This window comes from Microtus ochrogaster, unplaced genomic scaffold (genome assembly GCF_000317375.1).
Source record: "Microtus ochrogaster isolate Prairie Vole_2 unplaced genomic scaffold, MicOch1.0 UNK1, whole genome shotgun sequence".
In the NCBI taxonomy this organism is placed as follows: domain Eukaryota; kingdom Metazoa; phylum Chordata; class Mammalia; order Rodentia; family Cricetidae; genus Microtus; species Microtus ochrogaster.
The window spans coordinates 32,919,833-32,937,189 of NW_004949099.1; the positions used below are offsets into that span (position 1 = coordinate 32,919,833).

A 17,357-nucleotide genomic window follows, 5' to 3' on the forward strand; every position below is an offset into this window, starting at 1 on the left:
ATCCCTTGTAGCCCAAAGGATTCATGACTTCTTGAAACGCAAGCATGCCCACACCTTGCCTATCAGCTCCCTCGTTCTCCCCAGCTAGTCCTCTCTGTAGGGCAGCCCAGCACATCTGTCTGACTGCATTCTTTAGTGCCCACCTCCCTGCATTCCTGAGGGTGAAGTGTGGCAGGCTGTCCTTTCTGTGTATAAATCAGGGGTGATATCCCTGCCTCCTGGACCACTGGGCCGGCTAATCACCCAATCAAGCTCCTGGAGTCAAAGGTTCACCTTGAGGCTGTCCACTGCCTCAATGGGCTACCTCCTGCTGCCCTCCTGCTTGGGTTCCTTCTCGTTACAGGGTGAGGATCACACTCCACAGTATATTTAACTTCGCTGTTGGTGGCATGTATTCTTTGTCACTGATATTTTTCTTTTACCCTGCTTTCCCCAATAATGTGATTCCTCCAGTTTAGGCAATACTGCTATTTATTTTTTGTAAAACTCCATGGCAGAAGAAATGAGAAAGCATGAGGTGCTCACTGGATGAATTCACTGACTTCGTGACCTCGGGGTCATTTTCTCTTACAACTGCTGTGGCTTGTCCAGGAATGGACCGAAAAGACTTTATTGCTGGATGGGAACAGGGCTCTATCAAGAAAAGGTTTGTTATTATTTGTGGTGTGCATATTATTAATCACAATTCATATACAGAGAAACTGGGGCAAAGCAGAAAACAGAGAAATGTAAGCAGCAGAGCCAGGCCTAGAGCTGTGACCTGTAGTATGTGCCACAGACTACCTGGAAGGAGAGAGATGAGCTGCTTAGCTGAGGGAAGAGCAGGGCACAGGAAAGCACTGTTTGCAATTGGGGTTGGAGAAAAAGTGGGCATCACTTCTTCCTTGCAGCCATGCTTCTGCTCTGACGCTGGCAGGCAAGCCACACCAGCAACAGGAACATAACAGGCTCCTTAAAACAGAGCAGGCCAGGGGATGTGCACAGGAGCTTGTCTGGAAGCCACCTCTGTGGAGTATGGGAAAATTATATTGTTCACAGAAACCCTCCAGAGTACCTTGAGGACAACAGTCCTGGGCTGCCACTTGTCATGGGGTAGACAGGTACAGAATAGAGAGAATAGTGGGCTGTGTGTGCATGCATGTTTGCATAAATGTGTGTTAGAGGTCCAGTGTGTGCCACAGATGCCACAAAATTAGGGGCCCATTATGTTCCCTGGCAGTCTTGTGGGAAGCATAGGAATCTGAGTCCCGCTTGCTGCTACCAAATAGCTTTATCATACTGGGAGCTTTGAAATTTGCTGGCCAAAGCGTCCCCATTTTGATAGTGGTGGAGTAGATAGCCATGGTTGCTTCCCAGCCACACATTCTGATGCAGGAAGAGGGGCAGAAGGTTAATGATTATGGCAAGATGTGGTTACTCTGCTTGCTTACTGGGACCAAGGAGCAGAGATGGCAGACTGGGCTATGTTGCAAAGTTGATTCTGAGGAGAGGACAGGGGGTCTGGTAGTCTCAGAAGTAGAATGCGGGAGGGCCAGTGGGTGATACCCATGTCCTTGATATAGCTCTGTAAGAGAAACTTCACGTTGATAAGGTCTGTGCAGCAGACAGTCTTTCAGGAAGTACTGGCAGAAAAGCAGAGGAAGCAAGGCAGAAAGAAGAAAGAAAAAACAGGAGACAAGAACAGCAAGCGAGAAGCGGCACACTCAGCAAGGAGCAGGAGTGTGGACAGGTTCAGAGGCTGAGTGTGGATGGAAGACGCAGATACAGGGCCAGCTCATGCCCTGCAAGGTGGAGGAGCAGGGCTGAGTCTGCCAGGCTGGGGGTCAGTGAGGGCTGATGGAGTCCCATCATCTGCTCTGCTTACTACCTGTACTCTAATGCACTGCCTGCCACCATCCAAGGGATTACGTAATGTTCACCAGAATTAAAGGGCCAGAGGCAGATATAGGCAGTCAGAAAAGCCAGAGATGCGGATGAAGCACTGCAGCTGAGCCTCTGCTCTGACACGGATCTCTTTTCCAAGACTCAGCTTCCTTTAAAAGTTGCCAATGAAAGGTCCACACTCCTAGCTTCATTTCTGTTGTGGTGACAGAACACCCCGACAAAAACAAACTCAGAGGGACAGGGTGTGCTTGTCTTATAGCTCCAAGTTACAGGCTATCACTTCAGGGAAGTCAAGGAAAAAAACACCAGTCACATTACTTTCAAGAGCCGAGAGGATGAATGCATCTACAGTGTTCAGTTTGCTTTCCTATACTTATATGGTCCAAGATCCCTTGCCCGGGGAATGGTGCCACCCACGGTGGCCAGGTCTTCTCATATCAGCTAATCAAGACAACCCCTGCAGGCATAGCCACAGGCCAACCTGATCTAGACAATCCCTCATTCAGACTCTTCTCAGGGATTCTAGGTTGTGCTTAATTGACAGTTAAAACTAGTCATCATAGCCAAGTTACATGATTTGGGGATGCTAGGCAGACTTGAACTTGCCATGTCTGGAATCACAAGGCATTCCCTAAACACATGCATGTATGCACACACGCACCCCACTCACGGTTGCTAGTAACTATAAAGTCTGAGCCTTCCTCCTCTCTACCAGAAAGTGAGTGCCCTTGGGTCTAGAAAAAATCTGCCTAGGAGTAATGGCTGTAGCTTGAATCATGACTGTTCTTGACCATGAAGGTGTAAAAACAGAAGACATTCCCAACAGGCTAATCATGAGGAGCACTGGCTCCATCGTCAGTATGGCCACCCTATGGTTGCTGATCCCAGGAGGGGAAACCAAGAGGTGAAGAGGAACAGACTGAGGTGGGCACTAGGAACCATAGTCACAGACAGCTGCACAATAAGTGTGCCTCACCTTAGGAACTGGGCACACAGATACATAAACTCTTTTTAATTTTTTTTAAATTTATTTTTAACATTTTTCATTTATTTTACATACCGACCACTCCTACTTCTTTGCAATAAAATACAAGACTCATAGTCTCTAGTGTGTCCCATTGCCTGGTGTTGTGGTTTGCTGTTGGATGGTCATTCTGTACATTGTGGATATATATTCCTCTCATTGGTTAATAATAAAAGCTGTTTGAGCAATAGCCACGCAGGATATGGTTAGGCAAAAAATCAAATTGAGAACTCAGGTGCGGAGGGGTGGGGTGAGGAGATGCCAGCCAGATGTGGAGAGAGCAAGATGGGCATACAGTACTGTGAAAAGGTACCTCCACGTGGCAGAGCGTAAATAAGGAATATGGGTTAACTTAAAATGTAAGAGCTAGTTAATGATAAGCCTGAGCTATTGGCCAAGCATTTATAGGTCACATTAAGCCTCTGTATGGTAATTTGGGAAGCAGCTGCTGGGTATTTGGGACCACGGCTCTGAGACAGGAAACTTCCACCAGCAGTGATTGATGGGGAGAGAGCACAGCTGGTGTCCCTCTTGAATGGAGACATCCTTTTTTCCATTAGAGCAAGGGTGCTCCAGGATTTTATCAAAGGCCTCATGAGCCTAAAAGATGACTTCATACTTCCATCTGCTGCCTCACTTGCTTCAGTCCACTCTTGGAAGGCCATATCCAGAAGGACACGTGAGGAATATATAGAAAGGGGCTTGCTTATTGTCCCATAAGCGAGCATACCCAGTGCACAGACACGGTAAATTTTGGATCACAGTTCTCAGTGTTCATTGTTCACAAATATTGTGTCATGCTTCTTGCTATGAGTAGCTTATCCTCTGGCTCATCTGGGAAGGATTGGAGACCTCACAAGGAAAGGGACTTTATTATGGAAAGGTCTCTATAAAGCAAAGCAACCACAACTTTCAATAACATGGCATTTCACTGCCATTGGGAGTTTGTCTGTTTTTTTTTTCTATAATCAGCTCCTAAATTCCTCCTGTGTACATCTCCAGGACCACACTGTCCTTTCTTTTTGTAATATTCTTCCTTGTTTGTCCACTGAAATCCAATTTCAAGTTCTACCTCCTGCAGGAAGACTTTCTGATTCTCAGTCCCACCCCTGGATCCCCAAAGCTTACTCATCATGGCACTCTGTACTCCTTACCTAAAACATTTTTTGGAATCTCTAGTTTTTATTTTACATACCATTTTTATGAGTATTTTTTCCTACTACAAAGCCTTTGAGAACATACTTAGCATAGATTCACGCCTGTCTCTTGGCCAGCAACTTCTCCCATACAGAAATGTCTGGAAGAGGCTGTTGATGACTCACAAGCCTTTCTTCTCATAGTCATCCCTCTCCATGCAGGATCTTCCATCAAGATTCCAGTGGCATTTAGTAAATATATTTAAAAAAATACCAGCAACTTTTGGGGCCCCTCACCCATGGAGTTTAGAGTCACAAGTTTCAAAAACCATAGAATTATCCTTTTTTTTTCTAAAAACTTGCACCAGAGACACATATATCTGTGACTATAGGTTGCACTATGGCCATGAAGAGCTGGTGCAAGAGAAGAGTTCAGACTCTGGACTGGGAAATGTAGCGCGCGCACGCACACACACACACACACACACACACACACACACACACACACACACGGATCTCAAAGCATTAGTAGATTCCGAGGAGCTAGGCAGTCTTAGCCACCATGGAGAATGGCGCTCGGCATGAGGGTCTGCGATAATGAGCACACTTTCTACAACACCCATCTACCACTGTCGGTGCTAAAAATATGGCTGTGAACAAAGGTATTGTAAACTGTGGCCCTGGCCATAATGGATGACAAACGAATAAAAACATAATTAGTGTAAGTGGCAAGTGATGTGGGGACAATTAGGACGGTAATTTGGTCTGGGACACAGAAAGTAAAGAGAATGCCTGGCACAGGGTGGCAGTGACAAGCTGGAAGACTATCTCAGCGTAGACTAGAGAAGGAGAGCAGGCAGGTGAGGGGTGGCCGGGTCAAGACCACAGCGGGAAGGAGCAGTGGCACCTGCCTTGGCAGAGAGCCGGAGTTCTCCAGGATGGGAAGAGCGCTGGTGAAAGCTGCAGTTAAAGAAGGGCAGAGGGAGGAGGGGCCCCAGAGACAGCACAGAGGAGACTCCAGCTTCCACTCTGGGTGGCTTAGGGGCCTTAGAGCTTCTCATGGGGCAAGGACAAGGCAGGACTTGGATATCAAGAGGGCCATGCTGTCTTTGCGTTCGGTTTAGGCTGGGTGTGATGGCTAATCTTGGCTGTCCATTTTACTATAGCTGGAATGAACTAAAACGCAAGAAGCTGGTCACAGCTAAAGGACATTTTCCTTGGCTGTATTATCTGAGGGTCTGTATTAGACCCTCTCTAATGTGGATCCTTGGCCTTTCTATCAGGAGACAGACACTTGTGTACTATGTGAACCATAGGCTGCAAATGACACTAATAAATCCCCTTTGAATATGAACACACACACACACACACACACACACACACACACACACACACACACACACACACACACACCCTAACTGATGCATTTTGATTAGGGATATAGGTAGAGGCAGAGAATTCTGTCCAGATGAGAGATGGTAGTGGCAGAAAAGGAAGAGAATGTGAAGACAGCAAGAAACATTCTTCACATATTTTGAAAGTAAAGTTGAGAGAACCTTCAGATGGATTTAATGCAATGGATGAAAAGACAAAGCTAACAAACAAAACTAGAAGTCAGGTGTTTGGCCCCAAAAGAAAAAGCTGGAAAGTGTGTCAACATCTACTAAGGCGGGAAAGGATCTGGGAGCTGGAGAGTGGGGTTGGGGCGTGGTCAGTTATGACGCTCACTGCCATCTGATGAGAAGAGAGGAGCTGCAATCCAGTGTGTGACTCTGGCGCTCAAGTCTAGAGGCTAAGAATGTGACATTCGATCCTGTGAGTCTGGATGATGCAGGACAACTGGGGAATGAGTGCAGATGGAGAAGAGGTACAAAGACCGCACCAGGAGCGCCACAGGGCCCCAACGGTGGAGAAGGAGCAACCACAAAGAACTGCAAAAAGGAAGAGCAAGGGACGCAAGGGCAGGGCCAGGAGCGAATAGTGTCTCAGATGCCAAGCGATGAGAGGTTAAAGGCCAGCTCTGCAGAACTAACCAGAGAGTTAAAGGCCAATGGGCCAGACAAGAGGCCACTGGAACCACTACTGTAGCGGTGCAGCAGGGGAGGAGAAAGCCCGGATGAGTGAGTGTAGCAAAGAGGGGAGGATAGGAGTGGTGACAACATGGAGATACGACTCCAATCGGGAGCGTGCTGACTAGCTGATGTCAACTGGATGCAAGCAAGTTATCTGAAAGGAGGGAACCCAGCTGAGAAAATGCCTCCTTGTATCCAGCTGTAGGGCATTTTCCTAATGAGTGAATGGTGGAGGAGTGCCCAGCCCATTATGGTTGGAGCTGGCCCTGGGCTGGCCCTGGGTTCTATAAGAAAAGAAAGCTAAGCAAGCCAGTAAGCAGCATGCCTTTGTGGCCTCTGCATAAACTCCTATCTCCAGGTTCCTGACCTGTTTTGAGTTCCTTTGATGATGAATGGCAATATGGAAGAGTAAGCCAAACAATCCCTTTCCTCCCCAACTTCATTTTGGTCATAGTGTTTCATTGCAGAAATAGAAACACTAACTAAGACAAAGAGTTTTGCTAAAGGCTGTGAGAAAAGGGGGTGGTGTTAAACCAATGCACTTGGTCACTGTGACCTCATATTTTACTGAAGAGAAACTAAGACAGCACAAAAGGTTAAGCCAAGCCCTTTCCTGAAGCTCAGAGAAAAGCCATTCCCGGTGTATTTGTGATTCTTCACCAAATCAGCAGCAGCTTGAAATCTCTGATGAGGACTCACAATGCAGAAGGCCTACCACACGCTTCTGTCCAATTATCTCGGAGGTTAGCTATATGAGCTGTGCTGGCCAATGGAATGTGAGCAAGCACACCTTGGGACTGTTCCTGTGCCAACTCCAGGCCATCTTCTCCAGTCATCTGCTTCTGCCATGAAGGCAGCACAGCGGCTGCTGATGTGGCTGAGGCACAGAATTGGACACCACATAGAGTCTTGTTTATCCCAGAGAGCTGCTCCAGCCGGCAGGCTGAAGCTAATCCTCTCCATCATGAACTGTGAACCAGACACACTGTGTCTGCTCGCAGGTTATATGGCATTTGGGATCATCTGTTCTTGAAGCAAAGGCTGAGTGGAGTGCTCCTGCCCTGCGCTGCCCCAGTCCTCCAGGGAAATAAGCCCTGACAGCCCTCACAATGTGGGAAGGTCCCAAGCCCCTAAGGAAAATCTAAGTAACAGGGTGAGAGTCAGCCTGTCTATGGTAACTTGGGGGTAGAAGTCTGGGGTTTGCTAACAGTCCCTGACTCTCACACATTGGTCGTACTACCATAAGCTCCTTTAACATCATGTTGACAGTCACCCCTGCCTCCCATTTTGCTCCCCAATGCCACTGTATGGAGTGATGGAGGAATAATCAAGAACAACCAAGTTATCAAGTATGACAAATGTGGAGCTTGATGTGGCCATCATATAAACCATAAATGGTGTGACATGGTTGAGGTGGAGTAGCCAGTGGCAGTTTTAACTGTGCGTGTGAGGCTTGGCGCCACGTTACTTTTCAGTCTGAGATGCTCTATAATGTCTGCCCCTCTTGTATAAGAAAGCAGGTCGAGCAAGCCAAGATCAGCAAGCCAGTAAGCAGTATTCCCTGTGGCCTCTGCTTCAGTTTCTGTCCTGAGTTCCTGCCCTGACTTCCATCAGGGATAGAGTGTGATCTGCGAGCTGAAATAAACCCTTCCCTCCACAAGTCGCACAGCAATAGGAGCCCTAACCAAGGCACCAGCTCCTGTTTTAATCTATTCCCCGCGTTCCCCCAGAAGCTGAACAGAAATCAGGGAGAATAAAGGGCACAACGCTGGGCTTCAGGGAGCCTTGCTGCAGTTGAAAAAACAGGAGATCCATGCAAACATGGAAGACAACCAAGAATGATAGCCTTAATTCTTTAAACATGGTGTGGTATGGCAGAAAGGGCAGATGGGAAACCAGGTCTAGCCCTAACTCAGTTGCTAGTTAATTAAGACCCTCCCTCAATTCTACACACCCACTAGGCAGCTTCCGGGGCTTTATGAATCTAAGACTCCATCAAGCAGTAAGAATGCCCTCAGGTGCTAAGCACAGGGCTATTCTCAAAGGACGTCTGTTTTCCTGCCCTGGCCATGTGACCACGTAAGTCACAGGCTTACTGATCCAAGACATACAATTTCAGCCAACAAGCCCAGACTTCTTCCCAGACTCCCAGATTGAAGAGGATGAGGGAGAAGAACCCTACAGACTCTATAGTATACTGATTGCTTCCTTCCTCAGGAGCAGGTTGCTTGTGGTTTGCTGCAGTCAAGAGGTACCTGAAGCTCCTGAGCTCAGAGCCTCTACACAGGGAGAGAGGGAGTGTGTGTGGCTGATATCATGGAGGGGAGCAAGTCTCCCCATACACAGTTCTGAGAGCTTGGCCCCTTTCCCTGGCAGAAACCTGTTTTCTGGGTGGCAGTTATCATGTCCCTGTGTGCAGCTGAGGATGCCCCATGCGTATGCAGAGAGGAAATGGCAGGGGACTGAGCTTTCAGAATGTTCAGTGATGCCTTCTTGACATTCTTTGGGGGGAAATACAGAGAGCAGAATTAATCTCATGAGCTAAGGTAGACGAGGGGTTAGCCTTCTGTGGCCCAGGATCCTCTGCTGTAAATGTGTTCATTCCGATGTTGGCACGCAAAATGCACATAGCCTGAGGGGCCCTTTATCTACCTAGCCTAGGCTGTCTTCCTTGGGCTGTGTGACTCCTGGAAATATTCCTGGGTTTCTGCAGAAGCTGGGCCCCATGTGATTGGTGCATTTGCGCCAACTTTAAATCAGAGACTTGTCTATAAGAAAACTTTCTATTCGTAGAAACCAGCACTTGCAAAGTGCTCCCGGTGTTCCAGCAAAGAAAAAAGAGCAGTTACAAGAACACTGTGGAGAGGAACAGGGCTTTACTTACTTGGGACTCCAGACACCAGCCGCAGGGGACGAAGCACGCGGAAAGCCCTCAGCGCCTTCACATCGAATCCAGCTCCTTTCCCTCCTAGCGCATTGGCCCCATCGGCTTTGGTGGCTTGTTCTAAAATTGCACTAAAAAGCCTAAAAGAGAGGGGAGAGAGGAGCCATCAGGACCCCAGCTGGTCGCTCAGCGGGGCTCCAGTCCAAGAACCCAGCCCAGATTGCTGGAGTCTGTCACAGGTGTGGCCACTGGTGGCCCATGAAAGGCTACAAGTTATTATTCCATCAGCGGGTGTATCAGACACACGGGGAGGGGACGCTTCCCACAGAGAGTGCTGAGTGGGTGAGGGGCAGCCCTTTGCTGTCAGAGTGTGTGGCTGTACTTGACCTGGGTGAGCTCAGGTCCTGGAATAGCTGCCGAGGCACAGGAACAACGCAGGAGTCTAATCCTCTCTCTCAAGTGCTGTCATCACTGCCGTGGACTCCAGCTTCCCCGCCATGAGCGCTAGGAGTCACGGGCTCTGTGCCTACTCCTCCAACCTGATGACCACGCTGGACCCACGTACTCCCTGCCTGCTCTTCCATCCTGATGGTCACCTAGGTGTGATTTGTTCCAGAGAACAACAAAAAAAAAACATCGAAATCCACCTCACTCGTGCACGTAGCTGCCGCCAAGGAGCCACATGTTGAACAAATGAATAAATGGCTGAAGGGGTCGGTGGGAGAGCTTCAAGCAGAACCCACCAGCCTGTGCAGACACAACACTAAAACACATAAATGTCTGCTCTCTGACGATGTGTCTGAGATTGCGCATCTCCAACAAACACAAGCACCTACTGTGTGCAGGCACTGTGTTAGATGCTTAGGTGGGAGCAGAAGGGAGCAGTCCGGCTCTGAGCTTCAGTAAACCAGACCTCATAGTGTGTGTGATAGTTGGAAAGAGAAGGGGTCGTAGTGACACAGGTAAGAGATGAATCTTTGAATAGGGGACAGCTCAGAAAGGAACCCTGCTCTGGTGATATTTTAGAAGAGGCCCAAAGAGAGTGGGTGTGTAGCCTCTGCTGCTGTCTGGGGGCCACTCCAGGCAGAGAAGTGGTTGGAACAGTGATCCTGAGAGATGCGAGGTGGGATGTTAGGGGACTGTCAGAACAACTGGGAGAGAGAAGCTGGATAGAAGGAGGGGCCCCACAGGAAACCTGGGCAGGACAGGGAATGAGTCTGAGTGAGGTCTAACTAAGTCCAATGGTGCCGGCAGTGGGCAGTCAAGGGCAGGCCGGAGCAGGCTGCCGCTGTGGCCCAGGGAGAGAGGCTGGGACTCAGGCCAGGTGATAACCGGGAGTTGGAGATCGGATGCTGGATTTATTTTTAAGATGGAGCTAGTAGGACTGGTACTGGACTAGTTGGGAAATGTGAGGGGACAAGCATGAGATGTGACTCCATCAGCCTGGGCTGGAGCCATAGGAAGGATGAATGGGCGGTACAGGCACCCACATGCTACTGCCACCTTCTCCACGTCTGGGCTGACTGCGGTGTGTCTGATGGTTTTCCGAGCTGCTATCACGTGTCTGGAGGTCAGAAGAAGGTCTAGGATAGAGACAAAACTGCTTTCTGTACAGGGTGTATGAGGGCTGGACAGCCTGAGGTCTGGCTGGAAGTCGGCGTGAGAAGACTGGGCCATAGGATCCTCCCACGCTGTGGAGGCAATCGGAGAACAAATCGAGAACAAGAGACTGATGAGGAGCGGTTTGTGGGCAGCAGACTTGGTACTCCATAGAGATTGTGAAAAGCAAGATGGCCACGGTCAACTGTCCAGAGCTGAAGACTCTTGTGGGAAACTAACGACTTCATTTAGCACAAGCAAGGCCTCTGAGACCTAGAAAATACCCGATGTGGGGGGCAATGGAGGAAGGCCTAGTAGAGTGGCCCAGGAGAGATGGGCAAAAGCTGGAGCCAGTGAGAATAGTGAGCTTTTGCCTGAAAGAAGCCCAAATGTGAGCCAAGTGAGCAACCTTTGCAGCTGCCATGCTGATAAAGTAAAAGGAGGTGAAGTAACTATGGAGACACATTTATCTAGACCAACACTATAAAAATACAGCATCTCAACATATAGTTAAAAAAGAGATTATTTGTTATCCTTTGTTTTATATTCAATTTTTGAAATATGCCGTATGTTTTTGCGTGTGCTGTACCCTTCCGTTTCAGGGGCCGTGACTGCATATGACTCTAGGTGAGCACAGAGCAACTCTCTGGAACTCCCTGCAGAGAAGAATGAAAGTGGGTGTGGTATAGAGTTCGCCTGAGATGGGAGTCATCTGATGAACGAGCTGGTGGTGCACAATAGGGAGGACTCACATCCTTTAGAAGGCAGGAAGGGATGCTTTTGTGGTACCCTGAGGATGCTGGCTTTATAAGGGGCAAAGTTCAGTTGAACAGAAGCTAACCAACCTTCTGGTGGAGAGGGAAGAGAAGCCCTGCTGGGGGTCCGCTTTTCTTTCAGAGACCTAGAGAGGTACATTATAAGGTCATGGATGCGGTATAGAGACATAGGAAAGCTCTCTTCTGTTTGCATTTTCCCTTAGGGAAAGTCTTTCCCAGGGTACCAGCTGGAAATCTGAAGAGAGGGGCATCATGGGAGCGTTCGAAGAGGGTAGTAAAGCTGCGGAAGAGTGACCCAAGAAAGCGAAGAAGGGGTAGAGTGGGGTCATGAGGAAGGATTGCTGAGTACTAACAAAGGCCAATTTGACACTGCGGTTCTGTATATTCGGGTACCAATATTTCCATGTAATTGGACGGGATCTGGGCAGGTGTTTTTCTCCAGGTACACAAGTCAAGCAAAGTTAAGAGAGAGTGGGCCAAGGGTCCGTGCTAGTGTGGTTATGATGATGGAGAGTGGCCCTAAACTGATTGGAGGGAAAAGGCCAGGAGTGGAGGAGGAAAAAGTACACACAGAAGGTCGCAGGCTGAAGTCATGGTATTTAAGGGAAGAAGCTGCAGAGAGGTAAGGTTAGGAGCAGCATTTGATAGGCCGCTCTCACATAAGGAGGGTATTTTATTAGTCACAACAGAGAAACTAACTATGGATATGGAAGGGGCAGTGGAGATGGGACGGGGGTCACGATCTCTGGGGAAGACAGTTCCCAGGAGTTGAGAAGCGAGAGGCATGATGGCACGTGAGTATTAAAGAGAACCTGAGTGGCCCGTGCCTTCTTGGACAAGGAAGAGGGGCTGAGCGGAGGGTTGTGACAAGCAGCAGGCACAAAGTCTGATGACAGATGACAAAGGTAGAAACATGAGCTTCTTCCCACTCCCCCAGCAGAGTGAAGCCTCTGTCCCCAGTGACTATGGAGAGGCAGTGCCGTGAGGAGAGCCGGACAGGGCATGGGGCGATCAGACAGAAAGCTGAGGGTTCAGGCCATGGATGGGTCACCTGCTGGCAAATGAAGTTTAACCGAAAGGCGGTTAGTTCTACACTCTCATTTACATACTGCCAGCCTCCTGGTACAGGCAGGCCTAAGCAATGAGGACAGACACTACATAGCTCTTATGCTGACGGCTTCCATCTGACCCTTTCAAAATGGTGTCTGTAGACCCCTAAGATAGGTGGGTGTGTGGGGAGTGGGCGGTCTCAGCAGGACAGGGGTGAAAGGAAGGGCTTAGCCAGGAGGATACCTGATTAGGGATGGCCCAGAATTCTAGGTGTTTGGTGTCAATGGAGAGAAACGGGGAGAACAGCTTGAGTGAGTCTTTCGTACCTAGAAAGGCCGTTCCAATCACTGCAGCCAAGTGTGCTGGGTGATGTGTCTATCTACATGAATGAGGATGAGGATAATGTTAATGAAGAAGCCCGGTATTCGAATTGGGTTCACTATCACAGCCAGTGAGACAGAGGAGTGAATGGGGACCAGGTGTAGAGGGGAGGCGGGGGGGAGGAGAGAACTGGACAGGAGGAGGGAGGGGAAACTGTGACTGGGAAGTAAAATAAAAAAATAATAAATAAAAATAGAAAACAGAATCCCAACTCATATACTCATAAAAGGAAAAAGGAAGTTCAGCCGCCTCTGACAGGGCCCAGATCTAAAGTCTCTGAGTTCCTTCCCCCTGTGGAGCACTCTGAGTCTTTGAGTGTGGCGCTCACATGGCCTGAGTCTGGGGCAGAAGCTGCCAGGATGAGGAGAGTGGGGGAAAACACGGCCTCGGCTTAGCTGAGGGTTAAACTTGTGGGTCCACAAGGGAAGGATCTTTCCACCAAAATCTACAGCTGGGGCCGACAGAATCAGAGACCAGTTTGCAAGTCGGTCACACCATTTCGTTCACAGTGCGTGCAGAAGAAAGCAGCAGACCTACCGGAGGGCAGGAGGGTCACAAAAGAGAATTCTGTGAGGGGAGCAGATGTCCAAGACTTTCTTCTCCTCAGCCCCGCCCCCTCCAGCTTGGAACACTTTAGTGAGGTCTGCTTTTAATGGAGGAGGGGTAGAAAATTCAGGCATGCTGTAGGAGGAGCTCTTGGGTAGGAGCACCCAAGTATATCACCTGGATTAGAGGCTGTGTCCCTGATTCCTAAGAGCATGGTTCCAATGTCCTGCTGGGCTGGGCCATGACAAATATTTCTATAGCCAGGCCTTAGCGATTTTAAGAGAGAAAGATAACAAGAAGCCAGAGAGCCCTGAGAATCAGTTATAGAGTCATCCTGAAAGGGTTCCGGGGATACAACAGAAGGCTTTGTGGCTGGCTAGAGCCCCTTGAATGGAGACCTTCTGAGGAGTCCATATTTCTTGGGTTGTGCAGAAGCAGGTGGCTCACAGAGGGGCTCTGAAGTCCCCTCTATACTCTCTCAGTCATCCCTTCTTCCCATCAGACCAAAGAGATCACACCACTTTGGGAAGGAAATACCTCTTAGCTCATGCCACCAGCATGGCAATCAGACACACCAAGGACAGTTGGCTATAGTCAGAGTCCCCTGTGATCTGGAGGAGGTCTCAAAAAAAACTTCCCAGATGTAGCTTCAGAGGAAGGCACAGGAGGAAAGATTTCCCAAAAGACAGAGAGGCAAAGGAGAATCCACTCAGTACTGTAAAGGGGCTAAAAGGAGGTGTGGCTAGAGAGAAGGGGTAACTCATATCCTCTGGGGGCAGGGAATATTTTCCTAGTTGGAAAGATAAGCTAGGATTTAGACTTATAGGGTTAATAGGAAATCTGGCTGCTAAATATGGCTTCATGTGAGATCAGTAAGGGATACCCCGAAGACCACAGTAGACTGCAAGCTGAGCAAGTGGTATTTGAAGAATCCCAAGTCTGGATACTTCACATCTCAGCCCAGAGCCCAGGAAGGGAATAGAATATGGGTGGACCCCGTGAAAAGTTGGCTGAGTGCTAGCAGTAAGGAGCCAGATTCTAAGGGGTGAAGCAGGGGCCAACAAGGTACTAACAGACAAGCACCGGCCAGTGATGCACTAGTTCCTGTGGCCTGGGCACAAAAGTGCTGAATCCCGCCTCCGAGGCTCCTGTTTGAGGTCCCTCCTAGTCTTGTTTCCACTTCCCATGCTCCAGCTGAGGCCATGAACGGGCAGAGCCCATCAAATGACACCACTGTTGTGGAGTAATCTTCCTGTACACAGTGAGGATGTATGTGTCTTTGGCAAGGCGCCTTCTGATTGGTTTAGTAAAGAGCTGAATGGCCAATAGCTAGATAGAAAGAGGTTAGTGAGACTTCTGGGTGGAGAGAGGGTGAGGAGGAGATGATCCTAGGCATGGGAGAGATGTACAAGGAGAGGAAACAGGAGATGCAAGATGGAAGAAAGGTAAAAAGCCATAAGACAAAATGTAGATTAATATAAATGGGTTAATTTAAGTTACAAGAGCTAGTGAGACTAGCCTAAGCTATAGGCCAAGCTTTCATAATTAATAATAAATTTCCATGTCATTTTTTGTGAGCTCTAAATCCAAAGAAAAATCTACCTACACAACACCTTCCATGAACATGGGAAGAGACGGGTAGTATCTGCCCAAAGCAAATGTTTCCTGCAGGTCACAGAGCCTCCACCGTGTTCAGAAGCACTGGCTCCCCGCTTGTTTCATGGGCTCCCAGGACACATTCAGAAAGATGCCGAACTTCTAAAAGGTTTAAAGGGCTGTGAGCAAGCCATCTTTGAGACAGTTGCTAAGGCGTGCTAAGGTGTGCTTGGTTCATTCAGATCTTAGTTTCCTCTGTTGGGAGTCAAAGCAGGGAAACCCTTCACAGAAGCGTGTCCTTCCCCAATATTTAAACCAGATCTAAACTCGGCTAATAACCAATTAGCTCCTCAATTTCTCTTGAGGATACTCAATGTTCATGTGGCAAAAGAGCATCATTCATTGCCCAAGCCATGTGAGACAAACAGAAAAAATATTTTAACCCTTAGGAGCTGTTGGGATGGCCAAGGACAAGTCACTATGAAGGCCTCCTTGGCTCCTGTGTTATTTTCTGCAGTGACAAACGATCAGGTGCTCCTCAGAATCATGAGCAATGGGTGCTCTGGGGAAGCCACCAGGGCCTGGGTCTCCAAGGGGACAGCACAAAGAATTCACCAAAAAGAAGCTCCAGGGATAAGAGCCTCCTGACATCATGCACTTGGCACTGGAGCCTGCCAGACTCGGGAAAAGTAACTGGCAGAGCGGCTGCCCTGGAAGTGACTGCCAGGCTTCCAGTGGCCCCAGCTCAGAGGAGCTGGTGTGTGGTTGCGTGGAAGCTGCTGTAAAGGCAGCTCCATTTTCAAAACACTCCAGTATGGCTGGAATTCCACCGCTGTCTTAATATGGCGTGCTTCCCTCATACTCCCTTAATATACCATTTGAAATAGGTATATTAAGGAGAGTCTTTTGGGGAAGTTGCTAACTTTGCTATTTTTTTTTCCAAGCTTCTGAATAAGGCAACACTTTTCCCCTGGTCAAGAGGGTAAGCTCTGAAAAAACAAAATATAGAGAGATGGGAGGGGCACTTGGTATTCATTCTAACACAGGTGGTGATGGTGTCTTTTATTATTGTTTTGGGTCTGACATCAGTGGGGGTCTTAAAAGAAGGGATGCACAGGAAATGAAGCGGGGAGGAGTCAGCCATTTTAATCAAGAATGAAGCAGGGCTTTTGTGTAAACAAAGGCTGTGGGAGGGGGAAATGAAAACATTTGCATAGAAGTTTTATAAGTTGGGGAAGGTTAAAAAAATCTGAATTCCTTGCCATAAGACACAAATTATATAGTATTTGATAGAAAAGACTCAGAGCAAATGTTTCTTAAAAACCCCTCGCCTCAATTTTGAACAGTCATTTTCTTCAAACTAATTACGAAGGCACCATTGTTCTATCCTGTCCTGAGGAAAGAAACTGCAATAGAGGGGGTACCTGTTTAGTAGTGGTTGGCTCAGCACGCCTGAGTTAGGCCTCCAGTACAGGGTATCAGTTAACCCATCTAGTTTCTCTGCACAGTTTAAGGTGAGCCTGCCTCCCAGGGTTGGTCCCTTGGCCAGGAGATTGGCCTGGTCTCTTTGGTATGTTCGGTCTCCACTCATGCCAGAATTTACTCTCTTGGCCACGATGAGTTTTCTCTTAGGCCTTCATTACTATTTTTACATTCTGCCTCCCTAAAGGGGTAACCCTACAATCATTTAGGAGCCAGTTAAGAGATCAGAGCTTCCCAGACACTGTCAGTATCACTGGCTTCTGGCAAGAGTCCCAAGGACATTTCTGGCTTTTAGTCAAGAAAAAAAACTGGTCATTTTTCTCTGGAGAATTTACAAACTTCTTGATAAAGAGATCACAGTTTCCAATTTTTTAAATTTAAATTTTATGTGAGATTTTATGCCTTTGTATTTTTAAATTTTAATTTTTGAGAATTTCATACATATATACAATGAAATGCAATTATACCTACTCCTGCTTTACCCTCCCAGCTCTCCCATATTCTCCCAACACATCTCCTTCCCAACTTTGTTTTTTTTTTTTTTTTTAATTTACACACCACGGAATTCAGTCAGATATGTGTGGATCCATCCACTGGAGCATGGAAAACTTATCAGTGTCCACACGTTTACAAAAAGAATAATTCTCCTTCTCCCAGCAGCTATTATCTGCTAGTAGTTCCTCAGGAAGGCATGGGGCCTGTGGACCATCGACCCCATATTTGCTTGCTCTCGTGAAGGTGATGGCAGCCGCACTGAGTTTATGAGCGCTACAGCCGTGCCGTGTCCACAGGACAGTGCTGCATGGCACTCCTCCTCTGGCTCTCAAATGCCTTCTTCCCCTCTTCTACAGTGTTCCTTAAGCTGTGGTGGAGGTGGTGGTGGTGGTGGTGGTGGTGGTGGTGGTGGTGGTGGTGGTGGTGGTGGTG

General features: G+C 48.2%; 1 protein-coding gene across 7 annotated transcripts in view; it reads right to left on the reverse strand.

Annotated features, from left to right (window-relative positions):
- Cacna1c (calcium voltage-gated channel subunit alpha1 C) overlaps nucleotides 1-17,357 on the reverse strand; it is a 562,276-nt gene that overhangs the window by 191,004 nt on the left and 353,915 nt on the right. For all 7 annotated transcript variants that reach the window (XM_026788226.1, XM_026788225.1, XM_013352952.2 and 4 more), the window contains exon 5: nucleotides 9,001-9,140. In XM_026788226.1, the coding sequence (XP_026644027.1) occupies nucleotides 9,001-9,140 (140 nt within the window). The remainder of the gene's footprint in view (nucleotides 1-9,000; nucleotides 9,141-17,357) is intronic.